Source organism: Panthera uncia (genome assembly GCF_023721935.1).
Source record: "Panthera uncia isolate 11264 chromosome C1 unlocalized genomic scaffold, Puncia_PCG_1.0 HiC_scaffold_3, whole genome shotgun sequence".
Classification (NCBI taxonomy): Eukaryota; Metazoa; Chordata; class Mammalia; order Carnivora; family Felidae; genus Panthera; species Panthera uncia.
Window position 1 is genome coordinate 43,919,161 of NW_026057584.1, and position 17,088 is coordinate 43,936,248.

At 39.6% G+C, this 17,088-nt stretch overlaps 1 protein-coding gene across 1 annotated transcript in view; it reads left to right on the forward strand.

Moving 5' to 3' along the window:
- Window positions 1–15,577: 15,577 nt before the first annotated feature.
- The window catches only part of HIBCH (3-hydroxyisobutyryl-CoA hydrolase), a 71,911-nt gene continuing 70,400 nt past the window's right edge, over window positions 15,578–17,088 (forward strand). Inside the window, exon 1 of the mRNA XM_049615328.1 lies at window positions 15,578–15,842. Within this exon, the coding sequence (XP_049471285.1) occupies window positions 15,808–15,842 (35 nt within the window). The 5' untranslated portion in view covers window positions 15,578–15,807. The remainder of the gene's footprint in view (window positions 15,843–17,088) is intronic.

The following is a 17,088-nucleotide window of genomic DNA, read 5'->3' on the forward strand; positions in this document are numbered from 1 at the left end:
CATGATCTCAGAGTTAGTGGGTTCAAGCCCCCGTGTCCCGGCTCTGTGCTGACAGCTGGGAGCCTGGAGCCTGCTTTGGATTCTATGGCTCCCTGTCTCTCTCTGCCCCTCCCCTGCTCATTCTCTCTCTGTCTCTCTCTCTCTCTCTCTCTCTCTATCTCTCTCTCTCTCTCTAGGGTAAATAAACATAAAATTTGTTTAAATATTTTTGAATTGGGGGTGGATTCAAAATTTTTAAAAAGCAACATGAAATTTTGAGTAGAAGGTGGCCTGGCAGCTGGCCCAACCAACTGAATGTTGTCTGTGAGTGCATTGGGCCTTCTGCCCTTTCCGTTCACTTCTTGGCACAGCTAGGAAATGATACAGCCCCAAACAGGGTGAACAAAACAGGCTCCTTCTGCAGGCATAACCAGGCCCTTCCACCTGGAGGACCAAGGAGACCAATACCTACATACCTGTAACTCACGCCATGGCTAGAAATTTAGAAGCTCTGTTTTAAAGTTCCAGCTGGCAGGTTTTCTTAACTGTATTTTCCAAAAGCACCCAAGACTGCCTCCTGAGTTGTCAACGCCTGGTCCCCTGTTCCCTGGGCTGTGAGGAACCACCAACACAGGAGCCCAGGGCAACACTCAACTTGTCATAGTCCAGGAAATAGAGCTTACAACTTTCCATCTCCCAGACTGAACTCATGTTTCTGCTCCTAGCCTGCTTCTGTGGTCTCTAGCGTGGGACAACTCAAGTTCTTTTGCGGGCCGGATTCTCTAGCTACTATGTTAATAGCTAAGGGCACTATGCTAAGTGCTTTTTGTGTTGTATAGCTGTTCTTTCTTAAATCAGTCCTGGGGTAGGTGTTATTGTTATTTCCACTTAAAGAGAAATCTGACCCTAAGAGGTTAGGTCATTTACTTAAACATGTAATATGTAGTGAGGCCGAATTTGAACCCAGCAATGTGACTCCCATTCTATTACCTATTGGTGTTTTAAATACCTTCCTCAGACTCTAAATTTGAGAAGGATTAAAAGATTTAAATTTTTTAGAAGTCTTAAAAGTGCAAGGAGAAAATATAAGTGAATTGCTTTTAATCTGAAAGTAAGCTTGGAGCAAAGGGCAAAATTACAAAGGAAAAGTGCCAGACTTGACTATAGAATTTTTAATTTCTTTCATCAAAAAGACCCATAAAGGTAAAAGACAAGTAAAAACTATCAAAAAATTTGCAATATGCAGGGCACCTGGGTGGCTCAGTCGGTTAAGCATCTGACTTTTGGTTTCGGCTCCGGTCATGATCTCACCATTAGTGAGTTGGAGCCCCTCATTGGGCTTTGTGCTGACAGCATGGAGCCTGCTTCAGATTCTCTGTCAACCACCAAGCTCAGTACTGAGAAGGATATAAGTTACTTCAGTGTTTCTAGAGGGCAACTTGGCCGAACCCAGTAAAAGCCTCAAAAAATGTTCACGCCCTTTGCCTCAAAAACTGCATTTCTGGGAATTCATAATACAGGAATTGACAAATGTTTTCTGTAAGAGCCCAGATAGTAAATACTTTAGGCTTTGCAGGCCACATATGTTTCTGTTGCTTCTTTGTGTGTGTGCTTTTGTTTTTAAAACCCTTTAAAAATATGAGAGCTATTAGCTTCAGGGCTGTAGAAAAACAGGCTGTGGACTGAAATTGGCATGAAGGCAGTAATGTGTACAAAGAGTAGACTTCAAGAAAGTTCATCCTAGTGCATTTGGTAATAGCCAAAAAAGAAAGCCTGCTAAATGTCTGAGGAGAGAAATTAGTCACAACCAGATATGAGGCAACAAGTATTTTAAAAGTTTTAAATGTTTTAAAAAGTTGCAGAATGATATTTATTGCATGAGATAGTATTCGTGATTTATTACATTAAGAAAAGCATATCTATGTTATCATCTCAAATACGACATAATCATGTGTATGTACGCATAGAAAAAGATCTGGAAAGCTGTAAACACGCTGAGATATTGTTAGTGGTCTTGGGCTAGAGGTGAGATTGTAGATATTTGGTTTTCTGTTATGTGTGTGCTTCCTGTAGTGAATATGTGTTGCTTTTGTAATAAGCAAAAATATAAGAAACTTTGCTTAGGCAGCAAAAAAGCACTTTAGCTTAGATTTTTGAGAAAATTTCCCCTGAATTCACTCTCCCAGATGGAGTTGTTTGCTGTCTCTTCCATGCTCCTTGAATTCATAACGGTCTTTTGAGTACCATTATTTACTTAATTAGAGAATGGTTAATACCATCATTTACTTAAGCATTCCCCTGTTATTGGATCAGGGTTCCCAATATTTCACTATTGTAAGTTTGCCAGTTACTTTCTACCAGCTCTCTGCCAGATCCATTTTCCATCCTTCTCTGCTAAACTCGGTGCCTCTGAAGGCAGAACTTTCAAAAACTATTTTCTCTGGGGTCATTCCAGGTAGGATTGACCAACGGGTTATACCGACAATAGGTTGGAGGGGGGAAAAGGAGAAAAGTTGGGGTATTTATTCTCACCTCATTTCCTGGTTTTGATCTCCTTCCCTTACCCCTTCAGTCCTAGCAGTGGTCAGTGGCTTCTTATGTTGTCAGAACCTGGGTAACTCCACATCTCTTACCATCTCCATGTCATGTTATATACCTTTGCCCTACCCTAAACCTAACCCAAAACTTCTAGAAGTAGTCCCTTCAATAAAATCTCTTCTTTTTTTTTCAGTATATGAAGTTTATTGTCAAATTGGTTTCCGTACAACACGCAGTGCTCATCCCAAAAGGTGCCCTCCTCAATACCCATCACCCACCCCCCATCAACCCTCAGTTTGTTCTCAGTTAATAAAATCTCTTCTGTTGAAACATCTGAGTGGAAGTTGGTTCTTGTTAGGACAGACTGATATGTTAAAGAACACTGGTGAATATCATAGAACTCCAATCTTTTATTTCTTAAGTGACAGGCCCGGATATTCTCAGATTTTATATCTGAGATTTTGACTATTTACAAGGTAATTATAGAATGATTTCAGGTTTCCTGAAGCAGGAATTTAAATTACCGTGGGTCCAGCATTTGGGAATGTAACACTCTGACTATTGTTCTCTACTTCTCCCATAGTTTTTGAGAAATAACACTCCATTGCATTTTATTGAAGAAATCAAAGAGTCCAGTATAGTGGTGTTTTAACTTAATGTTTTCAGTGGAATCTTTAAGAAAATAAGTAATCTATAGGCACATAACATATAAATAAAAGCCACCTGCAGAGTTAAAGGAACCTTCTTCCTTATCTTTGAGGCATACTCTGCCCCTCTCCCCACCATCACAGAACACCAGAGCTCTTTGGAACACAGTTTGAAAACACAGATTTAAAGAGTCCAAGTCTAGAAGATACATCCTTCATAAATTTCCAGTGTCTATTATATTTCTTTAGATTAGATGCCTAGAATTACATAGTCTACAATATGACTACGATATGACAATTGCCCTTCAAAACACTCCTCACTGTCAATGATGTTGCCTATCTCATTACTGTGTCTATTATCAAATACACACTGACAAACAAACAAAAAAACCTTTCCTAATTTCACATCACAGTTTTAGTTGCATTTTTATTACTCCAAGTTCATTTTCCCTCAAATATCTAGCTAACTTTCCTGACATTGTTAGTGAGCAAACATCCCACTAATGTGTAATGATCAATGTATCATACATTAAGCTGTTTTATGCACTAGGCCATATTTCTGAGTCCTCTATTTCCTTTCATTCATCTTCTTTTGAATTATACTGTGCCAATGGCATAGCTTTTTAATTTCAATAAGGTAACTCTGTGCCCAAATTAGCTTTTTCAAATATTGTAAATATTTTGAAAAATAGTGTAAGTATTCTAAATAAATGCTTTCAGATGAAACTGTTGACTTTTTTCTTGTTATAAAATTAACACATTATGAAGAAAATTTTGTGGAAACTCAAAAAATGTGAAAAAAATATGAAGAAGGAAATAAAACCCACCGGAAATACTGTAACCGTTAGCATTTTAGAGTATAATGTTCCATCTTCTCTCTCTGTATTATTTTTACAAATGTTACTAAACATACTGTTTTGTGAGCTGTTGTTTAATCATCATATATGAGCATTTCACCATATCATTAAATGATTTATATATTTTTTGAAACATGATTTATTTTTTTTTAAGGTTTATTTATTTTTGAGAGAGAGAGAGAGAGCGAGAGAGAGAGAAAGACAGTGTGAGTGGGGGAGGGGCAGAGAGTGAGGGAGACACAGAATCCAAAGCAGGCTCCAGTCTCTGAGCTGTCAGCACAGAGCCCAATGTGGGGCTTGAACCCACAAACTGTGAGATCATGACCTGAGCTGAAATCGGAAGCTCAACATGACTTTTAATGACATGTTAGCCAAGGGCTCTAGAATCAGTGTCACTAGTGGCAGCGGCAGCAGGCAGTTCTCAGCTTTCTAGACTGAGTCATACCCTTTCCTCCGTCATATTAAACTCGCTTGAAGTCTCCAGTTGTTCCCTCATAGATCAACATTGCACACCCGCCCCTACCACACCTCATAACCTGAAATCAGCTGCTAGACATGTGAAATTGGTTTTGACTGTAGTTGGCTGGATTTTAATGATTTTTGCAGCATTTGCCACCTGTATATCTTCTGTTAAGTGTATGGAAAGATGACACAACCATAGTATATTAGGTGGTTAACAAATAAGGAAAACGTAGGTTATCCACACAAGGACTAGATTTGAATTAATTGTAAGAGTTTCCTAGCACCATATTGCACAATCTTATGGATTCCTTTTAAATTATTAACTAGTATGAATCATTTATACTTGTCTTAGAAAAGATTGAACAACTCTCGTGAAAACAAAGCAGAGCTGTGATTTCTTTTAAAGATTTGAGGGAGAAATCATTAGCATTTGTGATAGTATATTACAACTTTTTGAGTTGTTCTTAAGTTACAGTGAAAATTTACTGAACTATATAATCTAAGGGGAATCAGATATAATATTGAGGGCTACAAGTAGCTAAGGTATCAAAAGCAAAGGATAGATTTTTTAGAACAAGTAATGCAGGTATATTTATAGGTGTTTTCCAATTCCTGGGCTTATAGGCTTCTAACAAAATTTTATTGGGTTTATATATTTATCTTTGTTCTATCACACTACACACACACACACACACACACACACACAACGTATATATGTTAATTTTAATAAAATAGGAATTATCTACTTTTTCACTTACTTTTCCATGTTCCTAGAGGCAAAATATAGTAAATGTCAAAGCCTTGAAGTATATGGATCCTTAGGGTCTGATCTCCACTCTGTCTTAATTAACACTGGATTAAATTAAGTTAAACGCTGGAATCTGAGAGCAAAAAGTTTGGGGGAGGGACACTGGATCGCCTTCCCCTGTCTTCATTTGAATATTCCTTACTAAACTGCCCAGCCCAGCCCCTGCTGATTAGTGTAGAGTGTTCTTGTGGTTTAGTACAAAGGTTATCCGCTGGAGCATATTACCAATTGAGTCATTTCCTCCAATTCTTAAACTTTCCTGAATATTTTCTTGTTTACATTAGCTATCCAGAGAAGACCCTAAAATCAACTTATTGTTGGATCCTCCCCGATACTCTTTAGTTTGTAAAATCATTGTATTGCATACTTTGTAATCTCAGAATATTTATATCCTGATTGCTTATTCCTTTGGTGTGTTTTGCTTTGGAATAAGTTGGTGTAGCTTTACAAATTTTTAACAATTTTTACGAATTGTTAACAATTTCGTAATCTATCTTTTGGATATTGCATGACAAGTATGATTATGACATTCATTTCATAGGGAGTAGAACATCAAATATCTCTTAATTTCTTAGCTATTCAGTAAGAACTTTAAAAGGCTACTTTAAAATATCTAACACACAGGGGCGCCTGGGTGGCTCAGTCGGTTGAGCATCTGACTTCGGCTCAGGTCACCATCTTGCGGTTCGTGAGTTCGAGCCCCACGTCGGGCTCTGGGCTGATGGCTCAGAGCCTGGAGCCTGCTTCCGATTCTGTGTCTCCCTCTCTCTGCCCCTCCCCCGTTCATGCTCTGTCTCTCTCTGTCCCAAAAATAAATAAACGTTAAAAAGAATTTGTTTAAAATGTCTAACACACAAAATCAAGTTCTTTTCCTAAACTGCACCCATATTATCTCCATTACACATCATGTTACCAAATCATTCTCATAAAAACTTAAGGCAACAAGAGACTAGAAAGGCAAGAGGAGACAAATAGATCTCTCACATGCTGATTATACTGGGTTTTTAATTTGTTAACTAACTTCTTTTTCTGGTATTTAAGTGCCTTTGGAGACAAATTTGGGCACATAGGCTGTATTATTACTCCTAATACCTTACAACTTAAAAATAATGCTAGCTTTTAAAATGCCATCACAAATATTAAATCTGACCCTAAATGATTATCATAAGTGTTTTTATAGAATGTACTGACACTGGAATATTTGCTTATTGTGACTAATCTCAGGTTTCCACAAAAGAAATGTTATAAATGGAAAGAAAACCTTGGAAAATTAGAAAGAACATACACTTGTCTCCTTTTTTTGGTACTTATTTCAGTGTCTTTCTTCATACACATTTTCCCCCTCTTTTTCCACAAGAAAAGTTAAATATATTACCTGACAAATACAGTTACATTTTATGTTGGAAATAATAGTAAATGCAATTCAACAGATGCTTCTGTGAGGACCAATGAATTAAGTGAAAGGTGCAGGCCATTGCTTGACAGGATGAGGAAAAGCAGTGAATTTCCAGTCACCATTCACTTCTCCACACCACTTCTGGCCTCCTGCTCTCCATCTTCTTACATAGTCTTATGTTCTCTGTCAGGGTGGAGGTTCCATCCTTAATACACTCCAGAACCTAGGAAGAGGTCAGCATACAGCAGCAGCTATCTCTAAGTTGTTGCTGTTGAAGTCACAAATTAAAACTTGAAAAAAATCTTTGGTGTTACCATTTACCATAAACCTTTCATTAGCTGAAAATTACTTCCTACTTTATCCACTGTGAATCTTAAAAACACATCCCAAATATTGCTGTCTTGCCTTCCACTATCTTTTTGCTCTAAGTTATTCTTTTGCTCCTAAATATAGGCAGAAATTACACAAATTTCAATTGATTTTACCACTAATATCATGGGATGAGTTATCTTGGTTTTTTAGTTTGGATTTGGAGGCAAGAGTCTTAAAGGAGGGTTTTTGAGCATTGTAGTTGCATGGAATACCAATAATTATAATTTTCTTTCCTTAGCTCTCAGGGACAGTGAATATAGTAGTAAGAGCATAGAAAGTCTCACCAACCAAGCACAGCGTAAAAGTGACTCCGAAAAGGATTCGAAAACCTTTCTCATATGAGTAGAAAAACATACTATTTCAACATTCATTTGATTTTATTTCTCCTCCCTAAAAGAGATACCAAATATTAAAGCATCTAATAAAGGTATATGCATACTTTAAGACAAACGTTAATCTACTTACATTTTTGTAACTATTATTGCTATGTGTACATACATACAAACAGTTCTAGGGAAACCCGGAAGAGCTTAAAAGCCATAATTATTACAAAAGATCTTCCTGATTACACAGTTCTCTGTGGCACTTGCTAATGTCATAGAATTTGTAATGTAACTTACTGAACTTGGTAGGACAGATCAGTTTACTCATTTACTCATTTGGAGATGTTTTAATAGTCATTTTAAATATGCATTGCTAAACTGAGGTCCTCAAGATTGTGCCTATATAATACACATATTTTTAAATAATGACATTGCATATTAGAAATATGCCAATTATTAGAAATATACAAATAGATTCTGTACTGTTACTATGTATCAAGGCTTATGTTTTTTTGAAGTCTTTACAATGTTGGCATTACATCTTATGATGTGTATGTGTTATGCGTGTGTTTTTAATTATTAGAGATATAATTTGACATGCAATATATCAAAGTCAAGAAATGCATTACAGCTTTTCTTTTTCTTTTCCTTTTTTTTTTTTTAGTGAAGTGCAATAGTGGAAAAGGGGAAGAGTAGAACAAAGAGATCTGTAACTGACTGTGAACAATCAATTGAGATAACTCACTACCTTTGGACCAGCTGTATTAAAGCTTTTCTAAGAATTTTATTTGGAGAAACTATTTAATGGAAAAAACATAAACCTTTCAATCTTCTTTGATGTGGTACATCACTACCTGGTAGCAACTCCCTAGAATCCAGTGCATCTAGTAAACAGAAAATTTGTCCAAAAACTATTTTCAGAATTACTTATAAAGAAAAAAATATGGTAGATTTTGTGCAGTATTTGTCATTTCCTTAAAACCACTTTTGTGTTTTGTTAATAAAACAACTTTTCTCATGAGAAACAATAGAAAGTATAAATAACTACGGAGAAGTACTGAGTTCCCCATACTTTCACCACCACCTACCTGTTGTTAACATTTGGGGTAGATATTCTTCTAGAATGTTTCTGTGCACATTTTTTTCTAACAGAAACCATTTTTGTTTTTAAAATTTTCTATTTTATTAATGCTCCTATTTTTATCAGTTGCTATTTGAATGATAACTCTGGGCATGGATACTGGTTGATGATCTGGGAAATAAGTCACCCTTCCCTGCCAAACCCAGTTAATCTTGGAAGCCATGGACATCCCCAGTATCCAAATAGATGATGAGACCCCATGGCCCCTTGATCCAAGGTCTCACATTCATGAGCTAATCAGATTGCTCTGCTGAGTTCAGATAATGAGAAACAGATTGGCTAGTTAGCAAACATGGCAAAAGCAAAAAGAGTATGTAAATAAATAACTATTTAAAAGCCAAATTGTGGGATGATGTCATGAAGTACAGTTGGGATCAGACAAGCCAGGGCAAATCAAAACTTCTTGCAAGTCAAGCAAGTATGAAAGCGCAGAAAAGATATGGGGAGGAGTGTGGGGAGCCAGACGTGTTCTCTCTGACCCACTGGCCGTACTTCAAAGTGATACTGACGGAACTAAAATCTGATAATGTCGTATTTCTGCTTACATACTCTTTAAAGGTGGCTTCATGGGCTCTTTGTGATCTGATCCCACCCTACCTCTCTAGTGCCACCATCAGAATCTGCAGTTGTATGCTTTGCTCTATCTGTGCCGAGTTTCCCTATGTCTAAAACAGTCACTTCTTCTGAGAAGCCTTCTCTGATTTCTGGTTTATGACAGGTGGCCTTACTAGGTGCTTCCATAGTACCCTTTAACCTCCAAGGCTGCAGAGCCCAACACCTCACATAGTACCTGGATTATAATAGGCCTTCAAATTGACTAGACAAAGCACCAGGAGAGAAGCAGACATCTCACAAGTTTGCACGAGATTGCGTGTGGCCAGGAAAAGAGGGAGAGAGAAGAAAAGGCACCCAGATGTGGTGCTACTTGAGATTTTTTGGATCCAGTTTTGGCATATGTGATCTTTTCAATAACTGCACTACTATGCACGTAGTCCGGTCCTGTTCGTTGGTTTGCACACAGTGATTAGCACAAACATACAAAAGGGCAAGGGTGATATTCAAAATATTGAACAGCTGTGGTATACTGCAGTGTTGTGAGGGCAACGTTGGGGTTAGCCCGCAGCAGGCAGTCTCGACCAAGGCAGCAGCATGCCTTCAGGTACACAGCACTATTGCCAGAAGTGTTATCTTCCATAAAAGGGCTTGGCCTACTATGAGCACATGGCATTGTGGTCTAGTGTAGACAGCTGTGGCCTGCTGGTTGGCAGGTACCAGGTTGGTCTCCTCAGTAGTGCCCACCTGGGGTCCTTGGGGCCAAATTGACCAGATTAGCTGACATGGACAGTGGGTACTTATTAACTGGTTTGGAAGCATTTCGATGTCTTAACAACCATGTAGCCATACTGATGTTATTTACTGAATATTAGCCTTACAGAAGGGCTTATTTAACTTGCACTGGGCGCTGAGCAAGAGGAAAAGGAAGGGATCAGATTTCATTACTGGACTTTGGGTTTGCCCAGAACTCTGGGGTCTATAAGGTTACTCGTCCATGACTTTAGTACAAAGGAGAAAACGATAAATGCCTTAAAAGAAGAGCTGTTGGGTCACAGGTCCAACAGTATCCCATACTGCTCACCTAGTTATATATAAGAAAGGATAACGTCCTTTTTGGGACCAATAAGTTGAGATTAACATTGTCATTGGATCAAGGTCTGTTTTCTGCACTGCTTGTTGGTAATAATTGAGCAATGTCTTACTTTTTGGCCTCCACTGTATGACCCAATTCCTTTTGTTTGGGAAGACACCTGGGACTCTGTGCATGTAGTCTATGTTGTATGCATCCTGTGGTTGGTGCTGGCTGGCCAAAGGGGTACACTGAGACCACTACACTTACAGCTTTAGGTGGGGACCAATGAGATAATTCTAGGTCAGGCTTTTTCCCTGGAGCTTGGCATAAAACAAAACAAAACAAAAACAACAGCAACAAAAACACACACACGCACACAAACAAAAAGATTGGGTCAAAACACTATTCCCACAAAAGGCCACTTTGCAAAATTTTGGGAAATTCAGGTATGAAAGGAAGGTGAAATGAGTGGGTTTCAGCACTCTTTCAAGAAGACTGATTGAAGGGAGTGGAGGGTTGAGCCTTAAGACTTCCTACCCAACTCATGGGCAAGGGAGCAGGGTAGAACTGACCAGGTAGCACAGCCTCAGGCTGGTTAGAGTGAAGAAAAGGCACAACCGCTGAGGCTTTTCCAGAAGTGGGTTATTGGGACAGCTAGTGTAAGCAGCTCACTTCTGGCACTGAAGAGATCCTTGTTTGGTGGTGGAGCTTAGGGGTAGGAGGTGGGGCTAGGTGTGCTGAGGGACCTCTACCCAACAGTGGTGATCTTTTGGCAAGCTTTTCAGAGCCTTTCATTGATTACCAATCACTTTCTAACAGGGAAGAGCACTAGGGAGTCACTTCCCTGCCATCCAGTCCTGGTGTTGGCTCCTGGATAATCTTTCACATGTTGTGCGTACTTAATTCAAGGGGCATTTGTGTTTTGACAAATAATTTTTACAACTTATTTTCCATACCAATGCCAGGTTTACACTGATTAAGATTCACACAGTTATTTGTATGCAAAATCTTTCCTAATTAGTTAATTAGTATATCAAATCTGTATGCCTGTTTATCATGTTCCCAGCACTAGGTTTTTGAAAAATTCAGACAACATATAAGATATAGTTTCTATCCTCAAGGAATGTATAATTCAAGAGAGAAGATTAGCATTCAACAAACAATTAAGCAAGAAATGAGTGATGAACTAGGATGCTGATGAGAAGTATAATTCAAATGCAGGAAAAAAGAATCTGGTACAGGTTAGAATAAGAGACTGTTGCAGGAAAATGAGACTCAAGACAGGCCCTCAGGATGGAAAAATTTTAGAAGAGGATGAAAGAAGAACAGCTTTCCTGACATAAGAAATCACCTGAACCAAGGAACAGAGGCAGGACATGAACATTAGGTACTCAGGGACATCCAGGAGTGATGTGTGACAGGAATGAGGGCCGGTTCATGGGAAATAAGTTTGGGTAGGTAAGGTAGAGCCCTATTTCTGTCACCTCAAAAGTCAGTCAGTTTGAACTCGACATTACAGACCACTGCTGTTCAATAATAATGCCACATATGTAAGTTAAAACTTTCTATGTCACACTAAAAAATAAAAAGAAACAACTGAAAATAATCATATATTTTCCCTAACCCAATATATCCAAAATATTACCGTTTTAACATGTAATCAATATTAAAAAAATTTTACACTGCTTCAGTTGTTAAATTTAAATTAAAGACAATTTCATTTCCTCACTTGCACAAGCCACATTTCAAACGCTCAATAGCCACACGTGTCTAGTATTGGGCAACATAGCTATAGACAATTGCGAGATTATTTAGCAGCTGAATAATAAGCCAAAGTTGAATAGTATCTTGGGAGAATTTGTTGTCAATGAAATGCAGAGTGCATTGAAGGGTGCGATGATTGCGGGTGAAGAGAGAAGTTAGATTTGGAATGAGTTATATGTGGGTGCTGAAATGGTTGTCATGGGACAGGGCAAGAGGATAGGGCAAATCTGAGAGATGCTTCAAAGAAATAATTGGTGTGCCTTGATGACTGACTGGTAATGAGAAAAGAAAAAAAATAATTCATGAGTGGTAGCCAGCCTCCACACAGCCCTCAGTGATCCTTGCCTCCAGGTGTGGTATGTGTGACCAATAGAATAAGGCCACAGTGATGGTACTTCACTTTCAAGGTTAGATTATAAAAGATACTCTGGCTTCTGTTTTGGTGGTTCTCTGTCTTGGCTCACTTACTCTGGAGAAATGGAGCTGCTATGCTGTGAGCAGCTCCGTGGAAAGGCCTATGTAGCAAGGAACTGAAGCTTGACAATGAGCCCATAAGTGAGTTTGGAAGGGGGTCCTCCTGCCCCAAATGAGCATTCAAATGGCTGTAGTCCTAGCAAACACTGTGACTGCAACCTCAGGAGAGACTCTGAGCCAGAACTACCTCTCAGCCTCTCTCTAATTCCTAAACCTCAGAATCTGAGAGAGATAATAAATATTTGTTATTTTAAGCTGCTAAATTTGGGGGCAAATTGTAACAGCAACACACAATGATTGCATCAAGCAGTAAGAAAAAGATAACTTCATTTAAAATAGGCAAGAGGGGGGCCCCATGGTGGCTCAGTCGGTTAAGCGTCCGACTTCGGCTCAGGTCATGATCTCGCGGTCCGTGAGTTCGAGCCCCGCATCGGGCTCTGGGCTGACAGCTCAGAGCCTGGAGCCTGTTTCAGATTCTGTGTCTCCCTCTCTCTCTGACCCTCCACCGTTCATGATCTGTTTCTCCCTGTCTCAAAAATAAATAAACATTAAAAAAAAAATTTTAAATAGGCAAGAGACTTGAACAGCCACTTTACAAAAGAAGACAGGCAAAGAAAAAAAGTGCTCAATTATTATTAGACACCAGGGAAATGCAAATCGAAACCACAATGAGATAACACTACCCACACATCAGTAGGGTAAAAATAAAGACTGAAAGCATAAAATGTTGATGAGGATGTGGAGCAACCAGAATTCTTTTAAAATTAAAATATAATTCATGTACCAATCAGTTCACCCATTTAAAGTATACAGTTTAATGGCTTTTAGTATAGTTCACCCATCACCACAATACATTTTAAAGTATTTTTATTACTCCAAAGAAACCCAATACCTCTTAGCTGTCACCCTTCCTGAACTCTAGTCTACTTTTTGTCTCTGTACATTTGCTTATTCTGGACACTCATGTTAATGAAATCACACAATATTTGGTCTTCATACTTGGTTTCTTTCACTTAACATAGTGTTTTCAAGGTTCATCTATGTTGTAGCATGTAGCAGTACTTCATTTTTTTAATAGCCAAATAATATTTCATTATATGAATATATCACTTTTTGTAACCCATCAGTTGATACATACTTAAATTGTTTCTACTTTTTGGTTATTATGAGTAGTTATAAACATTTGTGTGGACTATACTTTCATTTCTTTGGGGTATATACATAGGAGTGGAATTACTAGGTCTTATCGTGGTCTATATTTAACCAGTCGAGGGATTCCCAAATTTTTTCAAAATGGCCATATAATTTTACATTCCCACCATCAGTATATGAAGATTATTATTTCTCTATATCTTCATCAACACTTATTATTGTTTGTCTTTTTGATTATAACCATCTTAGTGAGTATCAAGTCATATCTCATTGTGGTTTTGATTTGTACTTTCTTGATGGCTAATTATGTTGAGTATCTTTTCATAAGATTATTTATCATTTGTAGATCTTCTTTGGAGAGCTGTCTATTCAGATCCCTTGCTCATTTTTAAATAGAAGGATCTGTGTCTTTTTAAAATTAAGTTGTAATAGTTCTTTACATGTTCTAGGTACAAAATCTTTATCAAATATTACATTTGCAAAATTTTTTTCCTATTCTGTGGGTTTTCTGCAACCAGAATTCTTTTTTTTTTTTTTTTAAGATTTATTTTTAGAGACAGAGAGTGCAAGTGGGGGAGAAAGAGAGAGAGAGAATCTTAAGCAGGCTCCATCTCACCACTGAGCCCAATGTGGGGCTTGATTGCATGACTCTGGGATCATGATCTGAGCCAAAATCAAGAGTGGGATGCTCAACAGACTGAGCTACCGAGGTGCCCCTAGAAAGAATACTTAATTCAAAATGATATGAACACTTTTGAAAAACATCTTGGGTTACATAATTTGCCCAAGGTCACTAAACTCTTAGCATGCTAGGGACAAGACAGGACCGACTACATTAATTTCTAGGATCTGCCTGTAGCAAAATGAAGATGTGGTGCACCTTGTTAAAAACTTGTTAAAAAAGAACATTAAACCAAATGCAGAGGCTTTCTAAGCATGAGGCCTTGTGAGACACAGGCTATGTGCACATGAAGCTAAGGGAACAGGGAAGATTATATAATCTTGGGCTGTTTAACAGAAAAGCCCATGCTCTTTCCAATAAACCGTACTGGGTTGAGGGATCCATTCATTTTTTTGTGCACACTGAATGAGACTTTTTGTGCACACTGAATGATGGCAATGTCAGATGGTGATATCAAATATTGATGTCCCATAGATGTTTAAAAACTGAATTGCAGGTCAGAAGTTCCTTCTGTGATGCCTGTTTGTCTTTTGTTCAGTGGGCATTCAGTACATATATTTGATCTAAGTTAGAAAAGTAACTTTTGACCAAAGTCTTGACAGTATCTTCTTAAATGTTAATTTGCTAGGATTAACTCTTTTAACTCCCCTCCCTCTGAAATGCTTCACTGAATTCCTTTTTTCTGACAAATGTGCCAATGCTTTAGCGGTGATGAAATGTTTGCTGCTGGACATCTGGGTGTATTGGGATACAGAAGAACATTCTTCTGAATCAACAGTGGATCCTAATGGATAAGGTAAATCTTGAGTAATTTTGAGTATACTTTGAGTAATACTTCCAGTATTTTGAGTAAGCTACGTTCTGAATAGAATTAGGCTTTCGTTGGTAACAGTTAACTTTCAGTTTTGTTGGTGAAGACGTATCTATCACCTCTTAATGGGACAGATTTTTGCCTGCTATTGAAGAGGAGTAGGGGATCAATAATTTTTCCAAAAAACTTGAAATATACCAATCCTAATGTAAAAGAAGTTCTGCTCTGGTAAGGTTAGGATTAAACTACATCAGTGTCCTATTATCAAGCGTATTTCATCTGATCCTCAAACGAGAGAATACTAAGCTTATATTTTTAGTTAAAAAAAATCTTCAAATTCAAGCAAAGTCTTTCATGTCAATCTCCGCTAGGCAAACGGCGGCGATGAAGCCCAGCCCAAGAGGGCCTCCAGGGAGCCACTTCTCTTCGCCCAGTCAGCGGGCGTCAGCGGGCGTCAGCACTCGGCTGCTCCTCCAGCGCTGCCGGATCTCGCCTTCCGCCTTCGCCTAGGCCCCGCCCCCTAGCCAAGCCCCACCCCGTCCGCTTCTTCCGCTCTCTACCCATTTCCTCCCGCAGGGGTTTTCGCCCTGCCCCTCAGCGCCCTCCGGTAGCGGAAAATCCCGCAGTGGGCCTCTCTGGCCGCCTGGAGGACTTGTCATCTGTGTCTGGAGGCGCCCGGCGGCGGCGGCGGCGGTGGGCGGGTCTGAAGTGCGGCGCGACGAGCCACTCTTGTGCGCCTGCTCTGACTACTTTAAGTTTGTGGGTGTCTTCGCCATGGGGCTGCCAGAGGTGTGGAGCTTCATGTGCAGGTGAGTGAGCTAGCGAGCTGCCAGCGCAGGCTCCTGGGCTGCGCTCGCCGAGGTGGCAGAGGGTTGCAGGTGGTGACTGCCTGGCCTCGAAATTTGTAGTCACTTTTGGAGGCCTATCAGATCTGACCCCGGGTCCCTTTCTGTATGTCGCTCTTACTGTGTTTAGGCGCCTTCTTCGCAGCATCACCTTCGTTTTCTGCTATTCTGGTTCGTATTCAGCCTTGACCTTGTGGTGTCTCCGCATTGGGTGGGGACCCCCAAATGTGGGGCAACGATCAGGTGGAAGGGGCGGGAGGTGTAGGAATTCACCTGAGGCAGAACAAAGAAGATAGAAGTTTATTGACTATATCGTAAGGGAGCCGCGAGCAGGACTGCATGGAAGAGGCTGCACGGAGGCCGTGAATGGGCCTGTTTTTAAAGGGTAAGGTTGAGGAGGTGTGGCCACGTATGGAATTTATTTCTTGGCTACTGTGCCTAGTGGTAAGTAGCTCATTGTCAGTTAGGGCCACTAAATATCTCGAGGTGGGTCGCCTGATGGGCCGATATGTATTCTACATTCCGTTGCTCAAGCCTGTGTGCCTAAAAGCGGTCTCCACAGGGCACACACAACTTTCTTTACTTTTGACCCCCATTTCTTTCCTTTCTTCAAAGCTGAGTATAGTTTGGGGGACACGCGGGGTTTCAACTCGGAGGATTTTCGTGCCGTGTTTTGTGCAGCTAACAAACGCGCCTGCTTTGGCAGCTGTTAACACCTGTGGACGTGGTGTGCCTTTCTCGTTCAGTTCTGTTGGCTGGCTCCAGCGTTAATACAGGTGTACGGAACATCCAGGTTAGTGTTGTGGACACATATTGTGGTTTGGTGGAGTATGTGTGCGAACTTGGTGTTCAGCTTTTGAAAGTGCTGCTGAATGCAGCTTGAGCTCGGTTAAGGAAATCTAGTCGTAATGAGTTTAGGAAGTTAGGCTGCATCAGTCTTGAGGCTTACTGCCTGCCTCTGTGCATTCTGGTAGCAGCTGTGACCACTTCAAAGGAGAGCCATCTTATTTACTCCATAACTTCAATTGCTGGGTTCTTTAGCTTTTGAGTTTGCCTTGGGGGAAAGGGATGGGAGCATTTCTTTGGTTTAAGAACAGTGGTTACTGCTTTAGGGGAAGATGTCTGGTTGTTTAACATTGTATTCATAGACCTGGATCTCAATAAAAGAAAAGTGGAAGAGTTTCTTTTTTGTTTTGTTTTGTGTTTTTAC